The sequence below is a fragment of the Lingula anatina genome, chromosome 10 (genome assembly GCF_051362555.1).
Source record: "Lingula anatina isolate TDL-2025a chromosome 10, LinAna3.0, whole genome shotgun sequence".
In the NCBI taxonomy this organism is placed as follows: Eukaryota; Metazoa; Brachiopoda; class Lingulata; order Lingulida; family Lingulidae; genus Lingula; species Lingula anatina.
Genome location: NC_141776.1, coordinates 3,343,377 through 3,366,601, shown reverse-complemented (window position 1 = coordinate 3,366,601; position 23,225 = coordinate 3,343,377). Strand labels below are relative to the sequence as shown.

Here is a 23,225-nt window from a genome sequence, read left to right as displayed (position 1 = left end):
CCTGTTCTACGCCGACCGGTAAAACGACAATAAACAATGTGAAAAAAACTTCCACCAACGCCTCAGTAGCCACCAACGTCTCTAACGACGATATTCTGTGTACGTGTGGTGACATAATGACTAATGATTGGAGAACTATAGATATTATTGTCGTAGTGTTGATAGCGATGTCAACAGCAATTTTAATTTTTTTGCTATTATTCTTAATAAGATCGATTAAATTTAATTGAAGAGTAGATCACAGTAGTCAGATACATAGTGCAAGCAGTACAAATACTTATCTAGAGCCTAGAGTGTTTGAAATGAATGAAACCATATATGATTCTGTCGCTGAGCTCTAAATGACACTGTTTAATTTTATTTTGCTTTGGTTTCAGACGGTTTAGCTAGCGCTGTAGGATCTCTGATCACCCTAGGACTAGTTGTAGCAGTATACAAGCTAAAAGAAGTAGTAACCAATAGATTTCATAGATCTCGCAACCTATCTAATTTAGAATTACCTACATTAGCGGACTTAGAGGATGTTTCAAGCATACTACACAACACCGGAGCAGTGGAGACTGACTTATAAACTGTATTGTACTCACAGTGAAGCGTATAATTAATTATTTTAGAATAGTTTGTTTTGTAAATAAAGTCTTAGCATATCAATCGTTGTGTTGTTGTGGTTTCTCAGCTGTCGTAGAAATAGTACGAGCATTTCAAAATTCGCGTTTTGTAAAACGCAAAATACCAAATCCAGCCTTTGCAATAATTCGTATTTTAGTTTTTGTTTTCATAAAAAATGAACATTCCTGTTTTCATTATTCATAAGATTTGAAATTCAAAATTTTAATTCAAGATTTGTGAGAATTAATAAGAGCGAGAGTAAAACACATTCCAGGCATAACTCGACCCGTGTTGTTTACACTTAAAACGTTATTTAAATAGTGTAGAGTGGGTCTTTACAGTAAACTATATAACGTTTGATTGACACCTTCACTCTTTCCTAAGAGCATAATACGGGCCAGCTAAGAGACATCAGTAATGAAAAGATCGATTTACTGCATGGTTAGCGCAGACCGGTTGGCTGCAATGTATTTCAAAAGGTTTCTAGCTCATGCGAGCCTTAACGCATTCCGTAGACTCACAAACACGAGACGGGTGCCGGCGCACCAAACGCATTCCTCTGCGTATTTCTAGAAAAGGGGGTCGAAGCGTCCTCCTTCACGCTTCTTTGCTCGCTACACAATTATATTTATTCTTTAACAAAAAAACCTTCTAGATTTTATTGAATCGTCTTTGAAATTTGCTCGTCCCTCGTTTACACTAAAATGATTGTCATTAAAATTCGCTTGCAAAGCCTCCATTCTGCTTCAGGGGTCACTAAGAAATTGCATTAAAATTATACTGCCCCGCAAAAGGTTCAAGGTTCACTAAAAAAAATTACATTGAAAGTATATAGCCCCGTTCCAAAATGCAGGTCGAAAACGACTTACTTATACTACTAAAGTGAAAGTTTGTATCACCGTGAAATTCTAAAAATATAATATTAAGGGCAAGGAAATACGTTTTCTAGAAGGTTAAGTAAACGTTCTGTGTCCATAAAAATGACCAGTGATACCCGTCATACTACTATGATATCCTCCGTCTATAAAGGTTTACATCCAAATATTCGTCTTTTCTTTTTGCCTTTTTTCTTTTTCAATATATTCCACTGGCATAAAAAAATTGGTCATCTCCAAGTACATTCGGTCTATCATGACGACCATGCAGAATAGACATGAATATTGGTATAGGTTTAAGCTTCGAAATCCCCTAAACATTTTGTCCCGTTCAATATCATGTTACGTGTATAAGACAATGCATCACGAATTATTGAATGATCCATTTCAAATCATTTGTTGAAGTGTTCTTTGAATATATGTATTCCAGAAAACAGCCACAGATCTTCAAGATGAAAAGGGCAGTTTGATTCCAATGAAGTGCGACCTTACCAAAACGGAAGAGATCGAGTCCATGTTTCAAAAAATCAAGGAACAGTTGGGTGGAGTCGATGTTTGTGTTAACAACGCTGGTGTTGACCTCTTTCTGAATTGCAAGACAGGGTCTTTATCTGACACCAAGACAATGTATGAAGTGAGAAAACTCATATTTTTTTTCAGTAGCATTTATCATTTATCTTAGCATTTATCTTTTAGACTCAGACTTTTTAACTTTATATGATATATATTCTGAATCTATATCCCAAGGAAAATATGTTTCGGCTTAGGTTTGTTCCTTAATTTTGAATTGCTACTTTTTATCTAGGAATGTGGGATTAAGTTCTGTTGAGTATTCAAAATTTCTTGTTTAAAAATATTTTTGTTTTTAATCAATTACCATAACTGCTTCCACCTCAACTTTGTATTTCTTCGCAGGCTGTGTATTACCAGAGCGTTAAATTCGGGTACATGTTATAGCTTATGCGTATATGCTCAGTGAGAAAATGTTTGCCAAACATCTAATTGAGCGCCAAGCCATGCTGTGCATGAACAAAGCTTTTCTTAGCTGTTTAGCTGATACTTAAAGGGATAATAACTGCTCGATTTGGCCAACAAATGAATTTCCCTGTAGTAAACAACAGTTTTCCCATACTTACCAATGGTTAATGAATCCATTTCTACATTCAAAGTTAGTCCCTGTTTTTTTTTTTTCTAAAAAGTTTGTTTTTTGTTATAATCTCTCAAGAGATTATAACAGAGTATAGCCATCTATGGAGGTCAAGTGATCCGATGACAAGCTCAGATATCAGAATAATAGCTATAACTGCCGGTTTTGTGGTAAAACAGAATATATTATATTCCTATGAGTTGTTTACAATGTTTTATTGTGAAAGATAGCTCTCATACGAAGAGTTATTATCCCTTTAAAGTAATACAATTATGCAACGGACAGCAAGTGCGAAAATGTGATCGATAAAGTGATCTAGAAAAAATGATCACGACTTGTCGTTTCATTTACACTGATATACTTTCAGCCAGGAACGACCTCTCCAATTAAGCTAAGGCGTTTTTTCAGTTGAATGTATTCGCTGTCATCACAGTGTCCCAGCTGACCATTCGGTCCATACAAGAAAGGAACTTGAATGACGGGCACATTATTAATATGAGCAGGTAATACGGCCTCAAACAGAATATACATATATCTTTATCGTGCTTCTAAGTAATTGAAAAATTAAACAAATTACATTCCAAAAATGTGACTCCGGGCTTGGAAAACGCATTTGGCACACTGGTACCTTCTGCGAATGGGCATTTTATTCTGCAAACGTAGGAATGGAATGTTTATTGATCATAAAGAACCTTAACATACAAGGTACAGATCATCGATAGTGTACAAGCAAATATAAAATGGTCACAGAAATACAAAAATGCAAACGATTAAAACTCCCATAGAATTGTGACGTTGCAGGCGAAATTAGCTATTTGCCATTTCATACTGGTTCTGGGAAACTAATTATGTTATCGTTTCTGACAAGCATACTCTATTTAATTACAGTGTATGTGACAGCACGGTCCACGAGGACTCTTCATGTCACATGCATACCCCAACAAAGTGTGCCCTGAAGGCTTTCACAGAGGGCCTGAGGCACGAGCTGAGACAAGAGAAAACGAAAATACGGACAACGGTATGAGTGTGAGAGAGAGACCTAAAGAAATTTAGATTAAATGTATATTAAGGAGAAATATTACAGTCCAGTCGATAACTCCTTACTTACACTAGTAGATAACTTAGCGGAGAAAATTAACAAAAGTGAAAGTGAGATCAATTGAGATACAAATGAGATGCAATTTTACAGTATTGGAATATATTTCCCATCTCTCACAACCCACGATGGAGTATCCGTAGATGGGCGGCTAGAATAGTATGAATTCAGTGGTATTTATATAACACTTTGTTAATGTAACCCAATATTGAAATATTATGCTCTACTGTTAGGTGATTAGTCCTGGATTGGTCGACACTCCGCAAGCAAGAGCAGACATAGACGACAACCTCTTCTGTCCGGAAACTGTAAGCTTCAATAAAATGGTGTGGCTTAATCCCTGAGTTTTGTGGCAAACTTCTTCAATCACTCCAATACCCTTTGCCTTTCGCAAATAACAGACGTTATGATACTAAATAAATCTAATAAGGATTCGAACAAAGGTTTTGGTAACGTTTTGGGTTTTAATGGATTTAAAGTGAATCAGACAAATTGAAATGTAAGCGAAGTTGCTGAGGATATGCTTCAGTCTTTTAATGAGCAATTCTTTTGTCTTAATTATTCCATTTAACTAGTGTCCTGTGTGTTACTTTCTATATATACATCACCCATCCATTTGGGCTTAATATAAAGCACTTTAAATGCTGTTAAATTGTCACTGGCTTATAGTAAATATTTTGGTTTACATTTTTTGTCATTCACCTTAATTTTTCTCCATAATAATTTTTTTTATCTCCAATTATGTAATACCTTATATTAATCAGAATACACCCTTAAATATCATGCATCTTTTATAATATCATTTCACGCTAGTGTCTTCAACCAGACGATGTCGCTGCCGCCGTGACCTTTGCCCTCAGTGCCCCGTCTTGTGTTAACGTAAGAAAAAATTACTTTTGCATTCAGTACTTTTTATTTAAACATTTTATCTGGTTACAATAAGAGTCGGAAAAGAGGCTTTGCATGAACATATGAGAGGGTTTCAAGTTGTCTTGAATCTTGTCATTTACTTGTTAGGTATTCTGAACTCAAGTCCAAGGGGACTTAAACTTCTTAATTATTAAATGCTGAAATTACCATTTGCTCTCTCAGAGATCGAATCCGGTATAAAATTTGCTCCCACGCCTCAAGTACGTCAGTGGAGCCACCAATTAGAACATTGTTTCAATTTACTTTTCCAGGTCCGCCATCTTTGCCTCCACGCCATACACGACTCGTTTTAAACTATGTCAAACTGCAGATCTTTTCATGCTTTTAAAATGCATGCCTTATTGGATGGGGAAATGTCTTGTATTTAATTTGTAATTCTTCTTCATACAACACCAAAAAGCGAAAATATTTAAAAAGTGTGTGTAGTCCAAGAAATGTTGATTGTGAGTGTTCCCTTAAAGGCAGATATAATTGGATTTAAAATGCATTTTACCTGTATTTAATCTTATTGTTTGTAACTTTTCATTAAAATCCTGTCATTTTTGGTTGAGTTATGAGCACTTATGTAAAAACGGTCCCATCTTGCAATTTGAATGAAAAATACTGTATGAAATGGCGCCAAAGCCGAATCAAGATTCGGGTCAACAATGGCTTCCTCCATAGCCAATTCCAAAATGATCATGGCTGACATGAAGAATGTTTCATTTGCAGATGATATTCCTTTGTCCATTCTTCTTGCTTTAAAATTATCAGCAGGGTTACGTAAGCAGTGGCGCCACCAACGCTGATCGTCTCATAACCAAGGCCTGTCAAGAAATAACGTCGTACGGCAAAAAGATGCTCATCATACTTGACAATTGTGAGAGTGCTTTTGAGGAAATCACACAAAACCATTTCTATACCATGCTACAGCGGTTGGTTACTAACTGTAACAACGCCTACATTTTATGTACAACTCGCCTTACAATTCACTTACCAAATGAAGACGTACCTACTCACAATCTTGGTTCTCTGACAGTGGATGAATCGTGTGACGTGTTGCAGTCGTATTCCCAGAATTTGTGTCGTGAAGACGGCAAACGCTTGGGTGAAAAATGTAGCTTTGTTGTACTGTTGCTTCATATCCTTGGCTACTCACTTCGCCAAGGTCACAAAACAATAGATATAATCGAGGAACTAACCTTGAAAACGGTATTTGGCCTAAAACTTTCGCCCTTAACACCCGAGCACCTAAACGCTGCAGCTTGTGTTAACCTCTCTTATAAAGATTTGGGCCTGGAGATGCAAGAATCAGTTCAAATACTGTCTCTTTTTCCAACAAGCTTTAAGGCAGATGACGCATTCAAACTCTTGACCAAGCATCAAATGAGTCTTACTATGTATGATTGCAGAACTTGTCTACAAACCCTTTGTGATGCTTCGTTTCTGGGGTATGATGCAGCCAGTGAGACGTATACTATGCACAGTGTTATTCAGGCATTTGCAAATCAACAGGCTTCCGAAGAAAACATGGATCATTTCAAACAGATATTCATGACTTCTATGAAGCATAGAATAAATAGGATGTACGCCTTAGCTGCAACAGAAAATGTCCGCGAAGCAACAAAACTGTTTGAAAAAGACAAATATATTTATCTGACCTGTATTGATATTTTTAAGTCAAAGGAAGTCACATGCAGCATTGCAAAAAAATTGGCTTTCGGTCTAAGTATGATAGGCAGGTTGGTTGATTCTCTCAGATGTTTCAAACTAGCACTAGACGCCACTATAGAGCACGGAAAACAAAGTGATTTTGACCTGGTATTCTTGTATTATAATATAGGTTATCCGCAGGCCGAACTTGCAGATTTACCCGCTTCCGTTGAGTGTCTGTCTAAAGCAAAAGACATGTATGAGAAACAAGATGAGCGCTGTAACTATAAAAATTATTGTAAATGCTGTTATTATTTGGTATTAGTGTTGCAGGAATCAAAAGAAAATTATGCCCGCTGCCTCGATATCCTGAACAACTCTTTTGACAAGGCCGTTTCTCATCACGATTTAAGCATGAAATATCTTGCACAGGCCGGAATTTCAGGAACCAAAGCCAGACAAGGAGAGAATTTAGGAAGCCGTTATGTCCACCTTGCATGACATACTTAATACAAAACCCTCAATAGATGGTAAGGAAGGCGGAGTGGGTATAGTTGCTTTGAACGGGGCAGCCGTACCTTTGAATGTCATTGGAAATAAAGAGGAATCTTTGTCATTACATAAACGGGCAGTTGCTCTAGCAGACGACTGCTATGGATGAACATCCTGACTCTGCTAGTGCCCTGACGTACATGGGTTCTGTCATGAATGGTGCTGGACATATAGATTGGGCCATAGATGCTCTTAGAAGAGCATTGTCTGTGAGCGAAAAGACACTGGGAGAATACCACGAACAGACAGCAATCACAATACAAACATTAGCTCGTGCCATATCTGCACAGGGAAATCACGAAGAGGCTCTTAGTACATGCATGCACCAGAGAGCTCTTCGTATAAGGGAGCAAATGCTAGGTGAAAGTCAAAGTACAGCCACTACACTGAATTGCATGGGTCAGGAAATGATAGCGTTTGGCAATGCAGACGGTGCTGTGGACGTTCTCAGGAGAGCTCTGGCTATTAAGGAGAAAATACTGGGAGAATACCGCGAACAAACAGCAGCCACAATACATAAATTAGCTCGACCATATTTGCACAGGGAAACCACGCAGAGGCTTTTAGTACATACCAGAGAGCTCTTCGTATACAGGAACAAGTGCTGGGTGAAAGTATCCTTACATCTTTTGCACTGCACAGTGTGGGTCATGAAATGATAGCGATATCTGCACAGCGAAACCACGCAGAGGCTCTTAGTACATACCAGAGAGCTCTCCGTATAAGGGAGCAAGTGCTGGGTGAAAGTCAAAGTACAGCCACTACACTGCATTGCATGGGTCAGGAAATGATAGCGCTGGTCAATGCAGATGGTGCTGTGGACGTTCTCAGGAGAGCTCTGGCTATGAAGGAGAAAATACTGGGAGAATATCACGAACAGACAGCAGCCACAATACATGAATTAGCTCGTGCCATATCTACACAGGGAGATCATCCAGCTGCCCTCGGTACATACCAGAGTGCTCTTCGTATACAGGAGCAAGTGCTGGGTGAATGTCTCAGTAGAGCCAATACAATTCACTGCATAGGTCAAGAATTGACAATGATGAATAAAAAAGGCGAAGCCATCATTGCTTTCGTTAGGGCGATAGTTATGGGGATGAAAACCACTGGAATAATACCACACTCATGCAGCAGTGACAAAACATGAGCTCCACAGTAATTATTAGAAAACACGTGCAAGTGTTGTATACGTTTCAGGACAGCTATAAGTGGTACACAACGAAAGGGCCATACTAGATAACCTTAAAAGTGGCTTACTGCAGTACGTACGTTACTTCATACGAGAAACTATACGAGAAAGAGCGAGAATCCCTGTGAATCTGGGTTAACTTATAAGCGATAAATTAAGGGTGAAACTATAAGCCGGAAATATCTCTTTATTAAATAATACCCAAGAAATTGACACGCACAACTTGAGAAAATAACCAGTATCTTTAAGGCAACTTTTATTCGTTGTTGTAAAACACTCGCTAGTTTGCCATTACTTATGACCTTAATCTCCTCTAAATTCCACGAAATCTTGCATGACATTTTGTGAATTGATTAGCGAGACTGCAAGTTATTCTAAATAATGCCCGTTGAGAATGAGGCAAACTGATTTTTAGTGTAGCCATTGCGCACCACGCACAATGGTATCGGCCATAGCTGTCAAACCTGGCCCATGTATTGTGTTTATATCTTCAGGAGCAAAAAATTTTTCGATAAGTTATTAAATACAAATCATTTAGAATATCTTTTCCCTTAAAATATTTTATTTATATTTCAATTAATATCTTAAATAAAGTAAAGATTAAGTAGATTAAGTAGCAAAATTAAATCTGTTTACGTTTCATTGTGGACTAATGACATTCAAATGCAGATTCACTGCGGAGCAGTTCCTTAGAATGGCAGATATTCAAAATTGCTGCTATTCTTCAGTGACACCGTAAAGCTAACACATGAAAAGATATAGGCCTAGTGAGTAAGCTACAAGTACCTTTATAGTATCCTGATACTCATGGTAGAATTGGAAAACGAGGGCTTGAAGAGGCAGAGAAAATGTTTACAAAACTTTTGCAGGTAATCGAGTTATATTCACTATAAATAGTTTGCAAAAAAGAAGTTTTTCTTATCTTCCTCCTCGTCTTTGAAGGACCAACCTGAGACCCTTTTTCCATATTGCCTTTTCCTGCCAACATGAACTGGTTTAAACTAGGTCACAGCACGAGAGTCTCGCGATATCCAAAAGTCTAGAGTGTTCAAGCATGAAATGGCATCCATACTTGAAAAACCATCGCTTAAGCGTGGGTTTTGGTAAATTGCTTTTAATATTTAAATTGCTATAGAGAAATTTTTGTATTGCTATTAATGTCATAACGTCTTCAGTAATCGTTGGAAAGTATGATAAAATTGTGGGCTACCCCATGAATATCCGTTTTATGGCACTTTTTTCCGCCAATATGAAGAGTTTTCGTAACTTCGTTATGATTTTTGAATTTAATTTTTTTTTTGTAATATTTTAATTAAACAGTTGAATAAAATGCATTTTTGCTGTGTTTTATAAATAGAAATACCCAACTTTAAAATGTTTATGAAATATATATAACCGCACAGTTCCACTGATGTTTCAAACAATGACCTCAAGGCTGAGGTCATTTCATTCGTTTAACCTTTTTCATCTTTTGCGGAAATACGAAGTGCGCATGGCAGGAACCGCGCGCCACAGGGGTCATGGTGGTCCTCTGCTGTTTCCAGCATGGCAATGCTAGGTGTAGATGATGTACAAGGTGTGCATATAAAAAGGTCGTTCGAAGCGTGCACTACTTTCTGTCAAACTAAAAAGGTGGCTGAAGCACAGAAATGCGTAAACTGTAGGCAAGAAACAGCTATTTGGACGGAGAATCAAGCAATTAAACATTTTCTTTCTCAGTTTAAATAAGATGCGCTTTACAACTAGACTTCACCTAAGCGTCCGAGCCTTGGCTGCACTTTCAATAGTGATGACGATCGAACTAAAGCTACGGAGTTCTTTTAAATGCTTCCGATAATAAAAATATGCGAAAGAGACTCGTTATTTTTTTATATATAAAATCAAAATAGCCAGTAGACTCGTACACAGCTTTCAAGAGTGTGGACAGGTGCGCAGGCCTACGTCTTCACAATTTTGTACATGTTGTATGCAAGCTGTGGCGATATCACCTCATGTACCGGCAGTGCCAATTCATTACGATTTTTATGTCTTGTTTGAAGGATATCTTAAGAGATTTTTAAAGTGATAAAATGAAAAGATTTCCTGCATTGTTTGACTCGTAACTACTGTGTATTCAGGTAAAACTGACACGCAGATCGTTCGTCGGTGAACTGTTAAATCGTTTGGTACCTGAAAAGGCATCAGGTGTTACTTGTTCAATTGTTTGGTAAGGCGGGCGGCCACAACTACGACCTTTCCTCTGTAATTAAAACCTTTTAAGTGTTAAATAGGTGAGACAGGAATTCTCGACTCTTTCCCAGACGATAATTAAAGTTTACCGTGTCTTACTCTAGAGTATATGTACAAAATTTACGACAGGTAAAAAATGTCAGCCTTTTGGTCTGACAAGTATGAAAATTTTGTCAATCTGAAACAAAAACAAAATTATAGCAAGAGCCCAAATTATTTGATTTTTAAACGTTTTTATGCGTATTTTCATTGTTTTCAATCACAGACAATTAAAACATTCAAATAAAGTGTTTCCCACACATTTCATACTTTTCAACTATCTAAGACAGTTAAATATACGTAGGCCTACTTTAATACTAAGCATATTTATATTACTTTACAAATACGTTGTTGGATTATGTTTATTATCCATTTTGTCTTTACCATACATGTATTATGTACGTGTAGCTTACAGAAAGGCTTTTCTGCATTTTTTGTAAAAATATGCCCATTGAATTTTCCAATTCTCTTGTCATTGAGTTCAGAAATAAATAACTTTTTATTTCGCCGATAACGTTCTTGAATGTTTTGTAAGTAGAATCCCCGTGTAAAACTTCAAAGCTTTTACTTTCTTTTTCCATAATCTCATGCTTGAAGTCTTTTCTTAATTTTTAGGCCCCGGCCTATTCTTCAATTTTTTCTTCAAATCTTTATAATGTTTTTTTTTCTCGCATTTTTTACCCCCGAGTTCTATTTGCCGATAGTTCGTTATATACGTTGTTTAACTAAGCATTTCTGTTTTTTATTAAAGCACCGTTGATCTCCTAATATTATAGTTTTTCTTCCCGCCTTCGAAATGTTCAGCGCAAACGCGGTGCCCTGCTTTTGATCCAAACTTGCTATATTTTCCTTTCTTTCTACCATATTTTTCATTCTAACGGGTTTGTTGGGAACTTATTAAACCTCATGTGTCGATCTCGCTTACTGTTATTGTAGTAGCGGGACAAAAAGCACGTAAACCCAGCCATGGTTTTTAGCACCGCTGTAAGTGTTTCGACGTAGCAGGGCTCCCCTACCCACAATGCAATTTCCATTTCCGGAAAAGATGAAAAAGGCTAAATTACATGTGTATAAAGGCAGGATGAAGGTGGCTTCAGGTCAAGTTGTAGTTTGATATCTACTGGGTCAAACTTAAAGGGATATATATTTATAATAACTCTTCGTATGTGATCTATATTTTACAATAAAAAACATTGTGAACAACTCATAGAAATATAATATATTCTGTTTTACCACAAAAACGGCAGTTATAGCTATTATTCTAATATCTGAGCTTGTCTTCAGATCACGTGACCTCCATTGATGGCTGTACTCAGTTATAATCTCTTAAGAGATTTTAACAAAAAAAAACAAACTTTTTAGAAAAAAACCAGAGACTAACTTTGAATGTAAAATGGATTCATTAACCATTGGTAAGTATGGGGAAATTGTTGTTTACGCCAGGAAAATTCATTTTTTGGCCAAAATGAAGAGTTATTATCCCTTTAAGGTTTTGGGGACTACATTGTGTCCCAGTTGTAATGCTTGACCTGTAGCATGGATTTATTTCACTCTTAACTATAAATAGGTTAACTGGTACATGTGCATAAAGGTGGTTTCAGGTCACGTTGTAGTTGATATCGACCGGGTCAAACTTAATGGATTTTGAGGACATTTTGAGGACATTTTGAGGACACTGGAAATCCACCTCTCTGTTATATCAGCGTAACTCTGCCATTTACGTTTACTGAAAACGGCAAGAGGCAAGGGGATAGAGAGGTGAGTTTCCACTCTATTTTTTCCGCATAATATTGATCGGCGCATTTGTTTTAGGCACTTATAACACTGACAGTGAGTAAGTGAAGGGGTAAAACAAAGATGGCGCTTGATGCGGGTTGCGTGTGTCGAGAATAAGAAAAAGACTCACCTGTTGTGAGACATACGTGGCCAGGTATGTGGCGTGAGTACTGTCAGAAAACAGGGTCCGATAGTTATGTGTTAAAATTAATTCTGCCTATACTTTGGTTTTATATACTATTTTAGATGCCCCTTCTATCATAGGGTATATGGTATATGAGTCATATCCAACCAACGTTGCATCTAAGCGGATTGTCGTGCAGGCGACCTCAGGCCACGTGGGAGTTGGGGGGGGGGGGGGGGGGGGGCAACGTGTGGTTTACATTGAAGATGTTTTACCTGTCCCGAAGTTATATAAATTATTTCCTGCAGATCTTTTCTTTAAAAGCGTAACGATTTCAGGACTTTTTATAACTAATGTCCGTAGGTACTCGTATTGGGTTCTTATATTCTATGACTTTTTATAACTAATGTCCGTAGGTACTCGTATTGGGTTCTTATATTCACTTGCTGACAACCACACGTGCTTTTTATTTGTGTACGTACATGTACCTCTCTGATTCAACACACCTTACTTCTAATACAACATACCTTGCATCCGCTATATACGTACGTGTACGTAACGTGACGTACAGTCGGATTACCATTAAATTGTACGTTTTACATATCAGGGCAAAAGAGGATAATATATGTTTATGATCAGAGATAAAACGATGGCTCGGTACACAATAATCTACAGATTTATATGCAAACGCGTCATGTAAAATGCGTTAAAATAAGTGAAGATTTGTGCCCCTCCTCTCCGACGTGCTACCTTGTCCGGACCCAATGAGTCTACGAGTTTTTTTCAATGAAATATGCTTTTAACATGAAGCTGTTTCAGAAATGGATCGCTGGGCAGGACGTGTTGCCTTGGTAACAGGAGCATCGAAAGGGATAGGAGAAGCCATTGCTCGTGCCCTGGTTAAGAATGGTATGGTGGTGGTTGGATGTGCCAGACACGTGGAAGATATGCAAGTATGTTTTTTCAATAATAATAATAATAATAATATAGATAAGCAAATAAAGACTGGATGTCGCGGTGAAAAACTAGAACTGCTACATGTCACTGACAAAAAAAAAGAGAATACCGTGGACAATTGTTTTAAAGAATTGTTTTCATGTTTATGTCCTCTGTATCTATAAAAATGCAGATTTATAAAACCATATATAGCTAGTTGCGAATGACACCTGCGCCCTGGTCAGACAATTCGTGCCTAATCTTTCTCTGTTATTATTTTTTCTGTCTCTGATGGTAATATTGATTGATATACTTTATTCAGTAACTCAGGTACGTTCAGTCGTTGTAGCATAGATAATGTTCGTATATACAGTAGAATATCGACATCCCCCAAATATTTTCTTCTAACAAATAACCGTTTAGTTGAGTTAGATGTTAAATACGATAATCACAAAACTGATAAATTTTTTACCTTAGATGAAAAGAAGGTTGAATACATGTATACATTCCAGAAAGCAGCAACGGGACTTGAGGGCGAAAAGGGTCGTTTGATTCCAATGAAATGCGACCTTACCAAAACGGAAGAGATCGAGTCCATGTTTCAAAAAATCAAGGAACAGTTGGGCGGTGTCGACGTTTGTGTTAACAACGCTGGTCTCAGCCTCTTTCAGGATTGCAAGACAGGGTCTTTATCTGATACCATGGCAATGTATGATGTAAGACAACTCCGCTGATATATACATGTATTTTTCAGAATATTGTTAGTCGTATTACTGTTAGATTCAGCATCTAGATCAAACAAAGCTTGTAGTTCCGAAGAAGTATTTTGCGCATCAAAATACAACTTTATATCTGTTTGTTGAGTTCCAATTGCCTACTTGAGATTGTGCTGAGTTTGTGTTTAGCGTTAAGTTCGGGTACATGTTATAGCTTATGTGTATATGCTCAGTGAGGAAATGTTTGCCAAATATCTAATTGAGCGCAGCATGAACAAAGCTTTTCTTAGCTGTTTAGATGATACTTAAAATAATGCAATAAAGCAACGGACAGCAGGTTCGAAAAATGGCCAGCGACTCTAAAAAAAAAAAAAATGATCACGACTTGTCGTTTCACTTACTGACATACTTTCAACCCGGGACAACCTATCGAATAAAGCTAAAGCGTTTTTTCAGTTGAATGTATTCGCTGTCATCACCGTATCCCAGCTTACCATTCAGTCCATACAAGAAAGGAACATGGATGACGGGCACATTATTAACATTGGCAGGTAATACACGTACAGCCAGGTTTAAACAGAATACGTACTAGTTACCTGTATAACTGCTCGTCGTCCAATGAATGCAGCAAACAAGAGTGCAATTATCCTATTGTTTGAAGCGCCAGTCGTGGTATAAATCTTTATTGTCATGACTTACTAATAGATAAATGATCAGGTCAACAATAAGTTGATATAAACTTTAAAAAATCACATCCCAAACGCGATGAAACCATCAAAGTCCTTAGCTATAACACCCGAGCTTGACAAAGAACGAATTTTGGCTCTTTCTGACAAGTATACTCTATTTAATTATAGTGTATGTGAAAGCACGGTCCACGTGGACTTACCATGCCACGTGTATACCCCAACAAAGTTTGCCCTGAAGGCTTTCACAGAGGGCCTGAGACACGAGCTGAGAAAAGAGAAAACGAAAATACGAACAACGGTATGAGAGAGAGAGAGAGACAGAGAGAGATGCATATAATATACATGTATATAGAAATTACAGCCCAGTCTTGTTTCACTAGTAGAAAACTTTCGCAATTTAATTAAGGCAAACATAAGTCAGATGAACCGAAAGAATAATACAATTTTTACGGTATTGGAATCGCTTATGAATATTCCGCCTCTAGACATGCACTAGTATACATATAGGTGGTCAAATATTTCATTTTAGAAGAATTTATACAGCATTTTATTAATGTAACCCAAAATTGATATCTTGCTGCTGAAATATAATGCTCTACTTTTAGGTTATTAGTCCTGCATTGGTGGACACTCCGCAATCTAGAGACGACATGGATGACAGCTTCTTCTGTCCGGAAACTGTAAGCTACAGTCAAATGTTGCAGGCTTATAATCTCTCGGTTTTGTGGCAAACTTCTTCTATCATTCCTTCCGCTTGCTCTTTGCAAATAACAGAAATTATGAATGGAATAAGGATTCTCGGATTCTGACAAAGTTTTCAGTAACGTTTTGGTCTTAATGGATAAGACATTGCAATTTTATTGAGGATACAGAGGGGTTGTTTCATTTGTAATTTTTAAATATTTATTTAAAAAAGGCTTATTTAACACATTCATTAAATCACCTAGCAGTTTCACCTTAATAAAAGACACTTTAAATGTTGTTAATATGCCACTGTCTTAAAGTAACTATTTTGGTATACGTTTGAAATCGTCATTCAGCCTATTTTTTCCCCATAATAATTTTTTCAATGTAATGTCATTGCACACTAGTGTCTTCAACCGGACGATGTCGCTGCCGCAGTGACCTTTGCCCTCAGAGCCCCGCCATGTGTTAACGTAAGAATAATTTCTACTAACTTTTGCATTCAGTACTTTTAAGTCAATTCATTTTTTCTGGTTACAATTAAAGTCAGAAAAGATACCCATTTCTTTGAATGAATAGTACACGTAATAGGGTTTTTGATTTTCTTGAATCTTCTCATTTGCGTGTTAGGTATTCTGAACACAAGTCCCAGGGGACATAAAATTCTTTATTATTGAATGCTGAAATAACTATTTGCTCTCTCAAAGATGGAATCTGTTGTTGTTTGCTCCCATCTGTCAGAAGCTTCAATGAAGCAACCATTTATTACATTGTAACAACTTTCTTTTCCAGGTCCGCCATATTTGCCTACACGCCATACACGACCCGTATTAACTCATAGGGCAACTGCCGCTGCCAGCTTGTCACGTCTTTGAAAAGCACAAATATTTGGATGGGGAAAATGCCTTGTTCTTCATTTGTTATTCTTTTGCATTCAACACCAAACGATTTTGATATATTATGTGTAGTGCGAGAAAAGACCTTGTACGAGGCGTAAAAAGGGTATTTCGTTGGTATCTATTTTTTTCTTTTTGCAATTAATTTACTTCGGTAATTACACTTTTTTTGTGATTTAAATACCCTGCTTTGGATAGACTAAATAAGTCAATAGAAGGTTGTATTCCAAGAGCACAGAAGCAACTTGGAGTGCGATAACACATGTACCTTAAAGTTAATATGGGTGTGATATCAAAACAGTTTAAATGGAATAGTCACATATTATATGTGATATTCCTTATTTGAAATAAATACACAAAACAAATACGTTTGTAAACTTCCAAGAATTCGTAAAGAAGATAAAATGGGAAAGTGTATACATGCTTAAAATTTGAAATATATATATATATATATATATATATATATATATATATATATATATATATATATATATATATGACTTTTTCTTTGGATGACAACAATGAAACGATGGAAAAAAACATTAAAGGATTATTCCAATGCACATGATCAGGTTCATGTTGGTCTCACATGATTGTGGAAGCTCTATTGAAATGTAGCCACCATTAGCCATATTTGACATTTCCCACAAAGGCAACGATCCTACAATTCGTTACTTTGCTTCAAGGAAATAATTCACCAAAGTTGGTGGTCATGTTTGATGGTTTTTGACGCATAGAGGGTCTACTAAGTAGAATAAAAAAAAATTAACCTTGGGAAATTTCAGACAAGACAATTGTCTAGACATGTGCAATTAAAGAACGTAATGGAATCTGTTTGACCCGAATTCTGGTGCAAAGTTATGCATCATGATTTTTGACGCTTAGTGAGTCGATCTACTAAGTAGAATGACACGTTGGTCTCAAACAAAATATTCTTGTATCTTTATCATGTTTCCCAAGTAAATCGAGTATAAGCGGTTGAAAAATTAAACAAATTACATCGCAAACTCATTTGGCTTACTCATAAAGTGTCGAGAATGGGCACAAATTCCTTCTCCAAACGGTTAAAACTTCTATAACGTGTGGTTGCAGGCAAAAGTAGCTAGCCGGCATTTTATACTGTTGAAATGGGTCTTGGAAATTATTATTTTATCCTTTCTGACAACCCATACGAAAAAGTCCTAAAGAATCCTATAGGAAATTGGGCCAATTTCCTATAGAATCCTATAGGATCTTATAGGATCCTATAGGACTTTTTCGTTAGGGAAGCGTATTGTATTTAAATACAGTGTATGTGAAAGCACGGTCCACGCGGACTTACCATGTCACATGTATACCCCAACAAAGTGTGCCCTGAAGGCTTTCACAGATGGCCTGAGATACGAGCTGAGACAAGAGAAAACGAAAATACGGACAACGGTATAAGAGAGAGAGAGAGAGAGAGAGTGTGTGTGTGAGAGAGAGAAGCATTCAATATATTAAGAAATTACAGCCCAGTCTATATCTCCCTATTTTGACTGGTAGATAACTAAGCAATGAACACAAACACAAGTCAGATAAACCGAGAGAATTATGCAATTTTTACGGTATTGGAATCGCATATGAATATATCGCCTCTCGCAATGCACGAATATACGTATGGGCGGTTATTTTAGAAGAATTTAGAAGCATTCTCTTAATATTAATGTAACCCAAAATTGATATCGTGCTGCTGAAATATTATGTTTACTATTAGGTTATTAGTCCTTCATTGGTGGACACTCCGCTACCTAGAGAACGCTTCGATGACAGCTTCTTCTGTCCGGAAACTGTAAGCTACAGTCAAATGCTGTGGGTTTATTATCTCTGGATTTTTTGGCAAACTTCTTCTATCCTTCCTCCCCTTTGCCTTTCGTCAATTATCTAATATCTAATATATATCAGAATACGCCCTTCAGTATCATCCATCTTTTGTAATATTATTTCACAATAGTGCCTTCAACCAGGCGATGTCGCTGCCGCCGTGACCTTTGCCCTTTGTTACGTCTTCCAAATGCACGCATTTTTGGATGGATAATGCCTTGTTCTTAATTTGTTATACCCTTGCATACAACACAAAATGCTTTTATACGTGTGTTTTAAAATGTGAGAGCTGATGATCTTGCAGTTTTACTTTAATAAAACTTATACATCAGAATAGATGGCGCCACTGAACAACACATACCTGGTTATATATTGCTGCAATGTCTCTTCAGAATTTACTGTATTGTAAAGGACTATAAAACTATACTGGAGTCGGGATTTTATGAATAACTCTAGGCCATTAAACTACAATTTATCAGTGATTGGTAAAAGGTAAGACTTCCACCTGGAAGGTACAAGCTACCGGTGGAGTAGTAAACCTGCACCTTAGTGACATACACTGTATACATTCAAGAGCAGCGTCAGCCACAAGTAAGTAATGAATAAGGCTTTAAAACTACACCATAAAGACAAACACCTAGAGGACCTATCTAAAAAAAATACTAGTTACTACGATTTATGATAATGATAATATTCATTTATTTAAACCCCAAAAGCCATTTAAAATCCATAATATCCATGTTCAATGTTCAGAAGACGTTAGTGATACCTGTAATTCAAGAAATGTAAACACATTATTAGTAAGAATAAAAGAACAAGCTTAACAGACACCTGTGTATTCTCTCTCTCGTGAGATAAAAAAAAAAATTCCATTTGCGCGCTTATCAGCAGTTCCTTTCTGATTTAAACGGAAACAAACATTTAAATTTGATGGCGCGTCAATCTGCCTGTAATGAGGGTCTATTGAGGATCTCTCTGATATAAAATGCACATCCAGGGACGGATCCAGATTTATTTGAATGAGGGGTCCGCGGACACTGTGAAAGAAAAGCAGATTTGCAGGAAAAAATATAACTTCGGGACAGGTAATACATCTTGAATGTAAAACACTATACAGTAGTAATAATAATTATGTTTCCGTTGTACGACGTTTGAAAAACGTCAGAAATGTTTTAATCCCTATCCTGTGAATAGAAGGGGGCGGACAAACAATGGAAAGCTGTCTAATCCCTTCAAAATTCGAACGCAAAAACACAATAGTTTAGGCGTAATAACGCACAATACCTTAGGCGAGTGAACCCCATGACGCCTGTTTCTGTGGTCCAGCGCGAGCGCGACAATCCGCTGTGACTAGATGTAATTAACAGCAGGATACAACAGCCAGAAGGTGCCCATTGTTTGTTGCGGCGATATGATTATAGCTTTAAGATGCTAGAACCCATGCTAACGCGTGCCACTCCCGTGGCCACCTATCCTTTTGTCCACTAGCTTGGCACGCGCAGCTGATCATGTTTTAAGTGTTGCAAGAAAACTGCTAGTTTAATTTAGTATCAGTTATTTAATTCAATATGAAGTGTTCTGTGGTCAAAAATTGAATTTGATAGACATGCATCAGCATCGTACATCAGCATGATCAACAAATCACCCCGTCTCAAAAAGTTTAAAGATGCTCCGTTCACAAATTTCCATCATCGCTAAATGTGTAAAAATAGATTACTGTTTAGAAATAACAAAGAAAGCAACATTTTTAAAACAATTTATTCACATTACAAGCTGACGTGTTGCCTCAATTACTACATTAAGTTACATTTTCTATAAAATAATAGAGCGAAGCCGTTAAAGGATAATGATAGAAAGTCTTAATAAATAAATAAATAAATAAATAAATAAACAGGCCCGCAGCCAGGGGGAGTTCGGGAGGTTCGAAAGACCCCCCTTTTGCTGAAAAAAAGGTCCACTCTGGGTAAAATTTGACATAAGTACATGGGGATTTTTCGGTAAAAGGTCCACTTTTTCAGAAAAAGACCCCCCCCCCTTTGAAATTGCTGGCTACGGGCTTGATGAATAAATAAATAAATAAATTATTTAAAGAATAAAGCAAATAATTAGATGACATTAAGAATCAAATAAAAATAGATAAAATTTACATGGTATAAATCATTAAATAAAAGATAAATTATTTCAAATAATTTCATAAATAAATTATGATTTAATTATTAAATGAATAAATCGCTGTGAAGAAATAATCATTGTTGCCGCTAACGCGGTGAGTGTATACACATTATCAGGGCCACAGATAGACTTTCACTATTTGCCAGTATAGACAGATATGTATCTGTTTATTTGATGGGACTTTTTTGCACGCGCGTTAGGGGAACGAGCATATAAACTAACTTCTTTTAAGATTAAAGTGAGTGTCCTATCATTTGAAAGCCAACAAAATATTTCATTCCACATTAGATAAATTAGCCTCATAATTACATTTGTAATTTTATAACCGGGTGTATGTAACTCTTCGCTGTTCAGTAACAGTTATAAAGGAAAGTTAGATTTTGCTTGTATAAAACACACTTTTTATTTTGATAAAAATCGACTGCGCACGAAGCATAATGATATTAGGCTTTCGATGATGATTGTGCATGAAGCGTCAAGTCATTTTTCCTTTTCATAATAGTGCTCGGCACCCAGGTGTTGAATCTTTTACTCGACGTGCATCTCCTAATATTGTATAGGCATGATTTCAGGTTGTTCGGGAGCGATGACGATTGCGTTCAAAATGGGTTGTTTGCAGCACAAGGCCCTTATGCTTAATGATATATGTGAATAAACCTAGCTTACTAAATAACTATTACCAAAGTAAAGCAGGGCTTTAGGTTTAACAGTCTAAGATTTATTCAATATGGGCAGTTAACTTGGACCAGTCTTGTTTCATTAACTTTGCGAATGAAAGTCTCCGTTAGTCAACGTAAATTTCCAATATGATTTTACATCACTTATCTGATTTAACAATCTTATTGTTTAGGTTTTGTTTAAGGTTGTATGAGAAAAGATAATGATTGCGTTTAACAATAGATTGAGGGCTACAGTAAGTCCCTCCTCTTTGGGCGATGTCGAAGACTGTTAATTCAACGTACTTTCATAAACATGTAGTGTGACCACACTGTCAGCCATCCCCTTGTTGCATGTTGCAAGTGATTTGTCTCATAACTATGACAAGGCGTTCTTTTTTCTTGTTGTTGTTTAAAAACGGACCACTTTGTCAAGGCTAATTGCTTAGCTCTTTGCGCGTCATATGCACTTAGCTCTTTGCGCGTGTAAACGCTAAGATATGAATGTTATACCGGATAGTTGATTGTTTGTGCCCGGGCGCCGCACTTATGCTTTCTTACTAGAGCGATCTAGAACAATTAGTCGCTAGTTTTCCCTGTTTGTAACTGTAGCCGTTTCTGCACGACAGCCGGAGACACAGTAATTGTATAAGGCATGGTTTAAGCTTGTTCGAGAGATAATAACAGTCTCGTTTAACAAAAGATAGTAAGACCCCCTCCTATTTAACTGATGTCTTACACTGTTAATATTGACCGCACTTTCATATATTATGTAATACACTGTCAGACTTTCCCCTGTTGCACGTTGGCGTTGGATTGTACTTGTGCCTCTGTCAATGCACCTCATTTAGTTTAAATATTTTTACCGCATAAACCTTTGTGGTTTAGAGTTATTAGTTTAGTAGTAGGAATAGGATGCTTGGACAAAAAGCTTCTTGTCAACTCGCTTAGACCTAGGGTGTGATGCTGTTATCATCCGAGGAAACACCTACACTGAATCCTCTACCTGAAGTCCCCCTAGCTGAAACAAAAAATTCCCCTTTAACCGGTCCATTTTTAAAGCGTCGAATCATTTTTGATATCGTTGAGCGTCTTTAAACGAAAGCTTTTAAGTGACAAAAACAGAACCGTGTGGTGATTATTTATTAAAGCGTAGGTTTATTCATCATGATCTATTTTGTAAACAATACTTGCCTAGATTTTACTTGGATTGATCATCGTTACTGTTTGGCTACTCGCCTATAATGCGTGCTGAACGGCAGACAACTTATAAATATTATCTGTGTTACTGTGTATATGACCACGTTAAGTTAAAATAGAACGGTGTCGGTGATTTAATCCATCCAACATATTTATATTTCTTCTTTTAAAACCAGTGTTAGGTTAACATCAAGTCAAAGCAAGCCTTGCAGATTGATTTTGTTTAAATTTTCGTAAATTAAGTAAAGCTAAGTAAAGCCTGTTTCTAGTTCATCCACGCTATAAAACTGCATGAAGGATAACAAGTCTCTGTAGCCAATTAACTTTCACAATGCCCTGTGCTTTAGAGTCCCATGTTATACAATAAAATGAGTATGGCCTGAGAGAAATGTAAATATGAAGCCGTGTATGAAGATGTTTCAAATAAAAAAATCAAGAATTTAAACAAGTTCGGTACATGCACATCACTTAATAAGTCATTTCACAAAAGTGGCATCTAATTTTTCAGATAAACCTCCACTTTTATCGATCTCAACGCCTTGTCTGATGTTTACATGTAGGCGGTATACTCCAATATTAATTGCGAACAATATCAACAGCGACTCGAGATCGTTGCCTGTCTTTCACACTTTTACACAAACTCGTGAAGGGTTAATAAAAGGATTCGCGTTGCGACATCTACCTCTTTCTTTCGGACAAGCAAATAAAGGGCTGACCCGAAGTAAGCTTTCATAACTAATTTCTCTTTGACTGTACAGGGGTATATTGTAATTACTCCACTTGGTCGCCTCCATTGTCTTGTAACAGTGACAAAGAATGTGTTTTCACACGCTAGTTTACATAACTCCTTTACCATGTGTCTTTATCAAGGTTATAATCAGTTTGAATAGGTTGTCTTGCCTCACTTAAAAAGGGAGTTGTTCTTCACACTGGTTGTTGCCTAACTTATGCTAACCTACTTTGTACAAATATGGTTTTAATAAATCGCCAAAATTATGACACTAGTGAACATTGTGTATCAAACGTTTTGATACGATTAAATAATGTGCAGGAAGGATTACGGAATGAGTTACTATTTACCTCCTCCCCCCCCTACGCGCCCCCCCCCCCAAAAAAAAAAAATGCTCTTTTGATTTCGAAATGAATTTGTTTTTAACGCAAAGAAGTCCAATACCCCTTTCACGACTCAGTCATTGTACAGCATGTTGTAATCGATATTTAAAAAAGTTAATT

At 36.9% G+C, this 23,225-nt stretch overlaps 3 protein-coding genes across 3 annotated transcripts in view; all 3 read left to right on the top strand.

Annotated features, from left to right (window-relative positions):
• Positions 1 to 23,225, top strand: part of LOC106170933 (dehydrogenase/reductase SDR family member 11-like) — a 46,887-nt gene that overhangs the window by 16,456 nt on the left and 7,206 nt on the right. The window contains exon 3 of the mRNA XM_086997473.1: positions 1,915 to 2,118. Coding sequence (XP_086853599.1) covers positions 1,915 to 2,118 — 204 coding nt within the window. The remainder of the gene's footprint in view (positions 1 to 1,914; positions 2,119 to 23,225) is intronic.
• On the top strand, positions 1,972 to 5,207 carry LOC106170936 (dehydrogenase/reductase SDR family member 11). The gene is made up of 6 exons (XM_086997475.1): positions 1,972 to 2,111; positions 3,040 to 3,134; positions 3,520 to 3,649; positions 3,961 to 4,035; positions 4,541 to 4,606; positions 4,909 to 5,207. The coding sequence occupies exons 2-6, from the start codon at positions 3,127 to 3,129 to the stop codon at positions 4,948 to 4,950; spliced, it is 321 nt and encodes a 106-aa protein (XP_086853601.1). The 5' UTR covers positions 1,972 to 2,111; positions 3,040 to 3,126; the 3' UTR covers positions 4,951 to 5,207.
• Positions 11,954 to 16,487, top strand: LOC147759402 (dehydrogenase/reductase SDR family member 11-like). The gene is made up of 8 exons (XM_086997474.1): positions 11,954 to 12,059; positions 13,021 to 13,154; positions 13,650 to 13,853; positions 14,310 to 14,404; positions 14,711 to 14,840; positions 15,148 to 15,222; positions 15,634 to 15,699; positions 16,019 to 16,487. Exons 2-8 carry the CDS (start codon positions 13,023 to 13,025, stop codon positions 16,058 to 16,060), a joined length of 744 nt encoding a protein of 247 aa, XP_086853600.1. The 5' UTR covers positions 11,954 to 12,059; positions 13,021 to 13,022; the 3' UTR covers positions 16,061 to 16,487.

What these genes read in the sequence shown, in the direction of transcription:
- LOC106170936 (XM_086997475.1), top strand. An exon ending in AAACGAAAATACGGACAACG is followed by an intron (nt 3,650 to 3,960) that starts GTATGAGTGTGA and finishes CTCTACTGTTAG; the next exon opens with GTGATTAGTCCTGGATTGGT. An exon ending in ACCTCTTCTGTCCGGAAACT is followed by an intron (nt 4,036 to 4,540) that starts GTAAGCTTCAAT and finishes ATTTCACGCTAG; the next exon opens with TGTCTTCAACCAGACGATGT.
- LOC147759402 (XM_086997474.1), top strand. Translation starts at nt 13,023, where the DNA reads ATGGATCGCTGGGCAGGACGTGTTGCCTTGGTAACAGGAGCATCGAAA. An exon ending in GACACGTGGAAGATATGCAA is followed by an intron (nt 13,155 to 13,649) that starts GTATGTTTTTTC and finishes TATACATTCCAG; the next exon opens with AAAGCAGCAACGGGACTTGA. An exon ending in CACATTATTAACATTGGCAG is followed by an intron (nt 14,405 to 14,710) that starts GTAATACACGTA and finishes ATTTAATTATAG; the next exon opens with TGTATGTGAAAGCACGGTCC.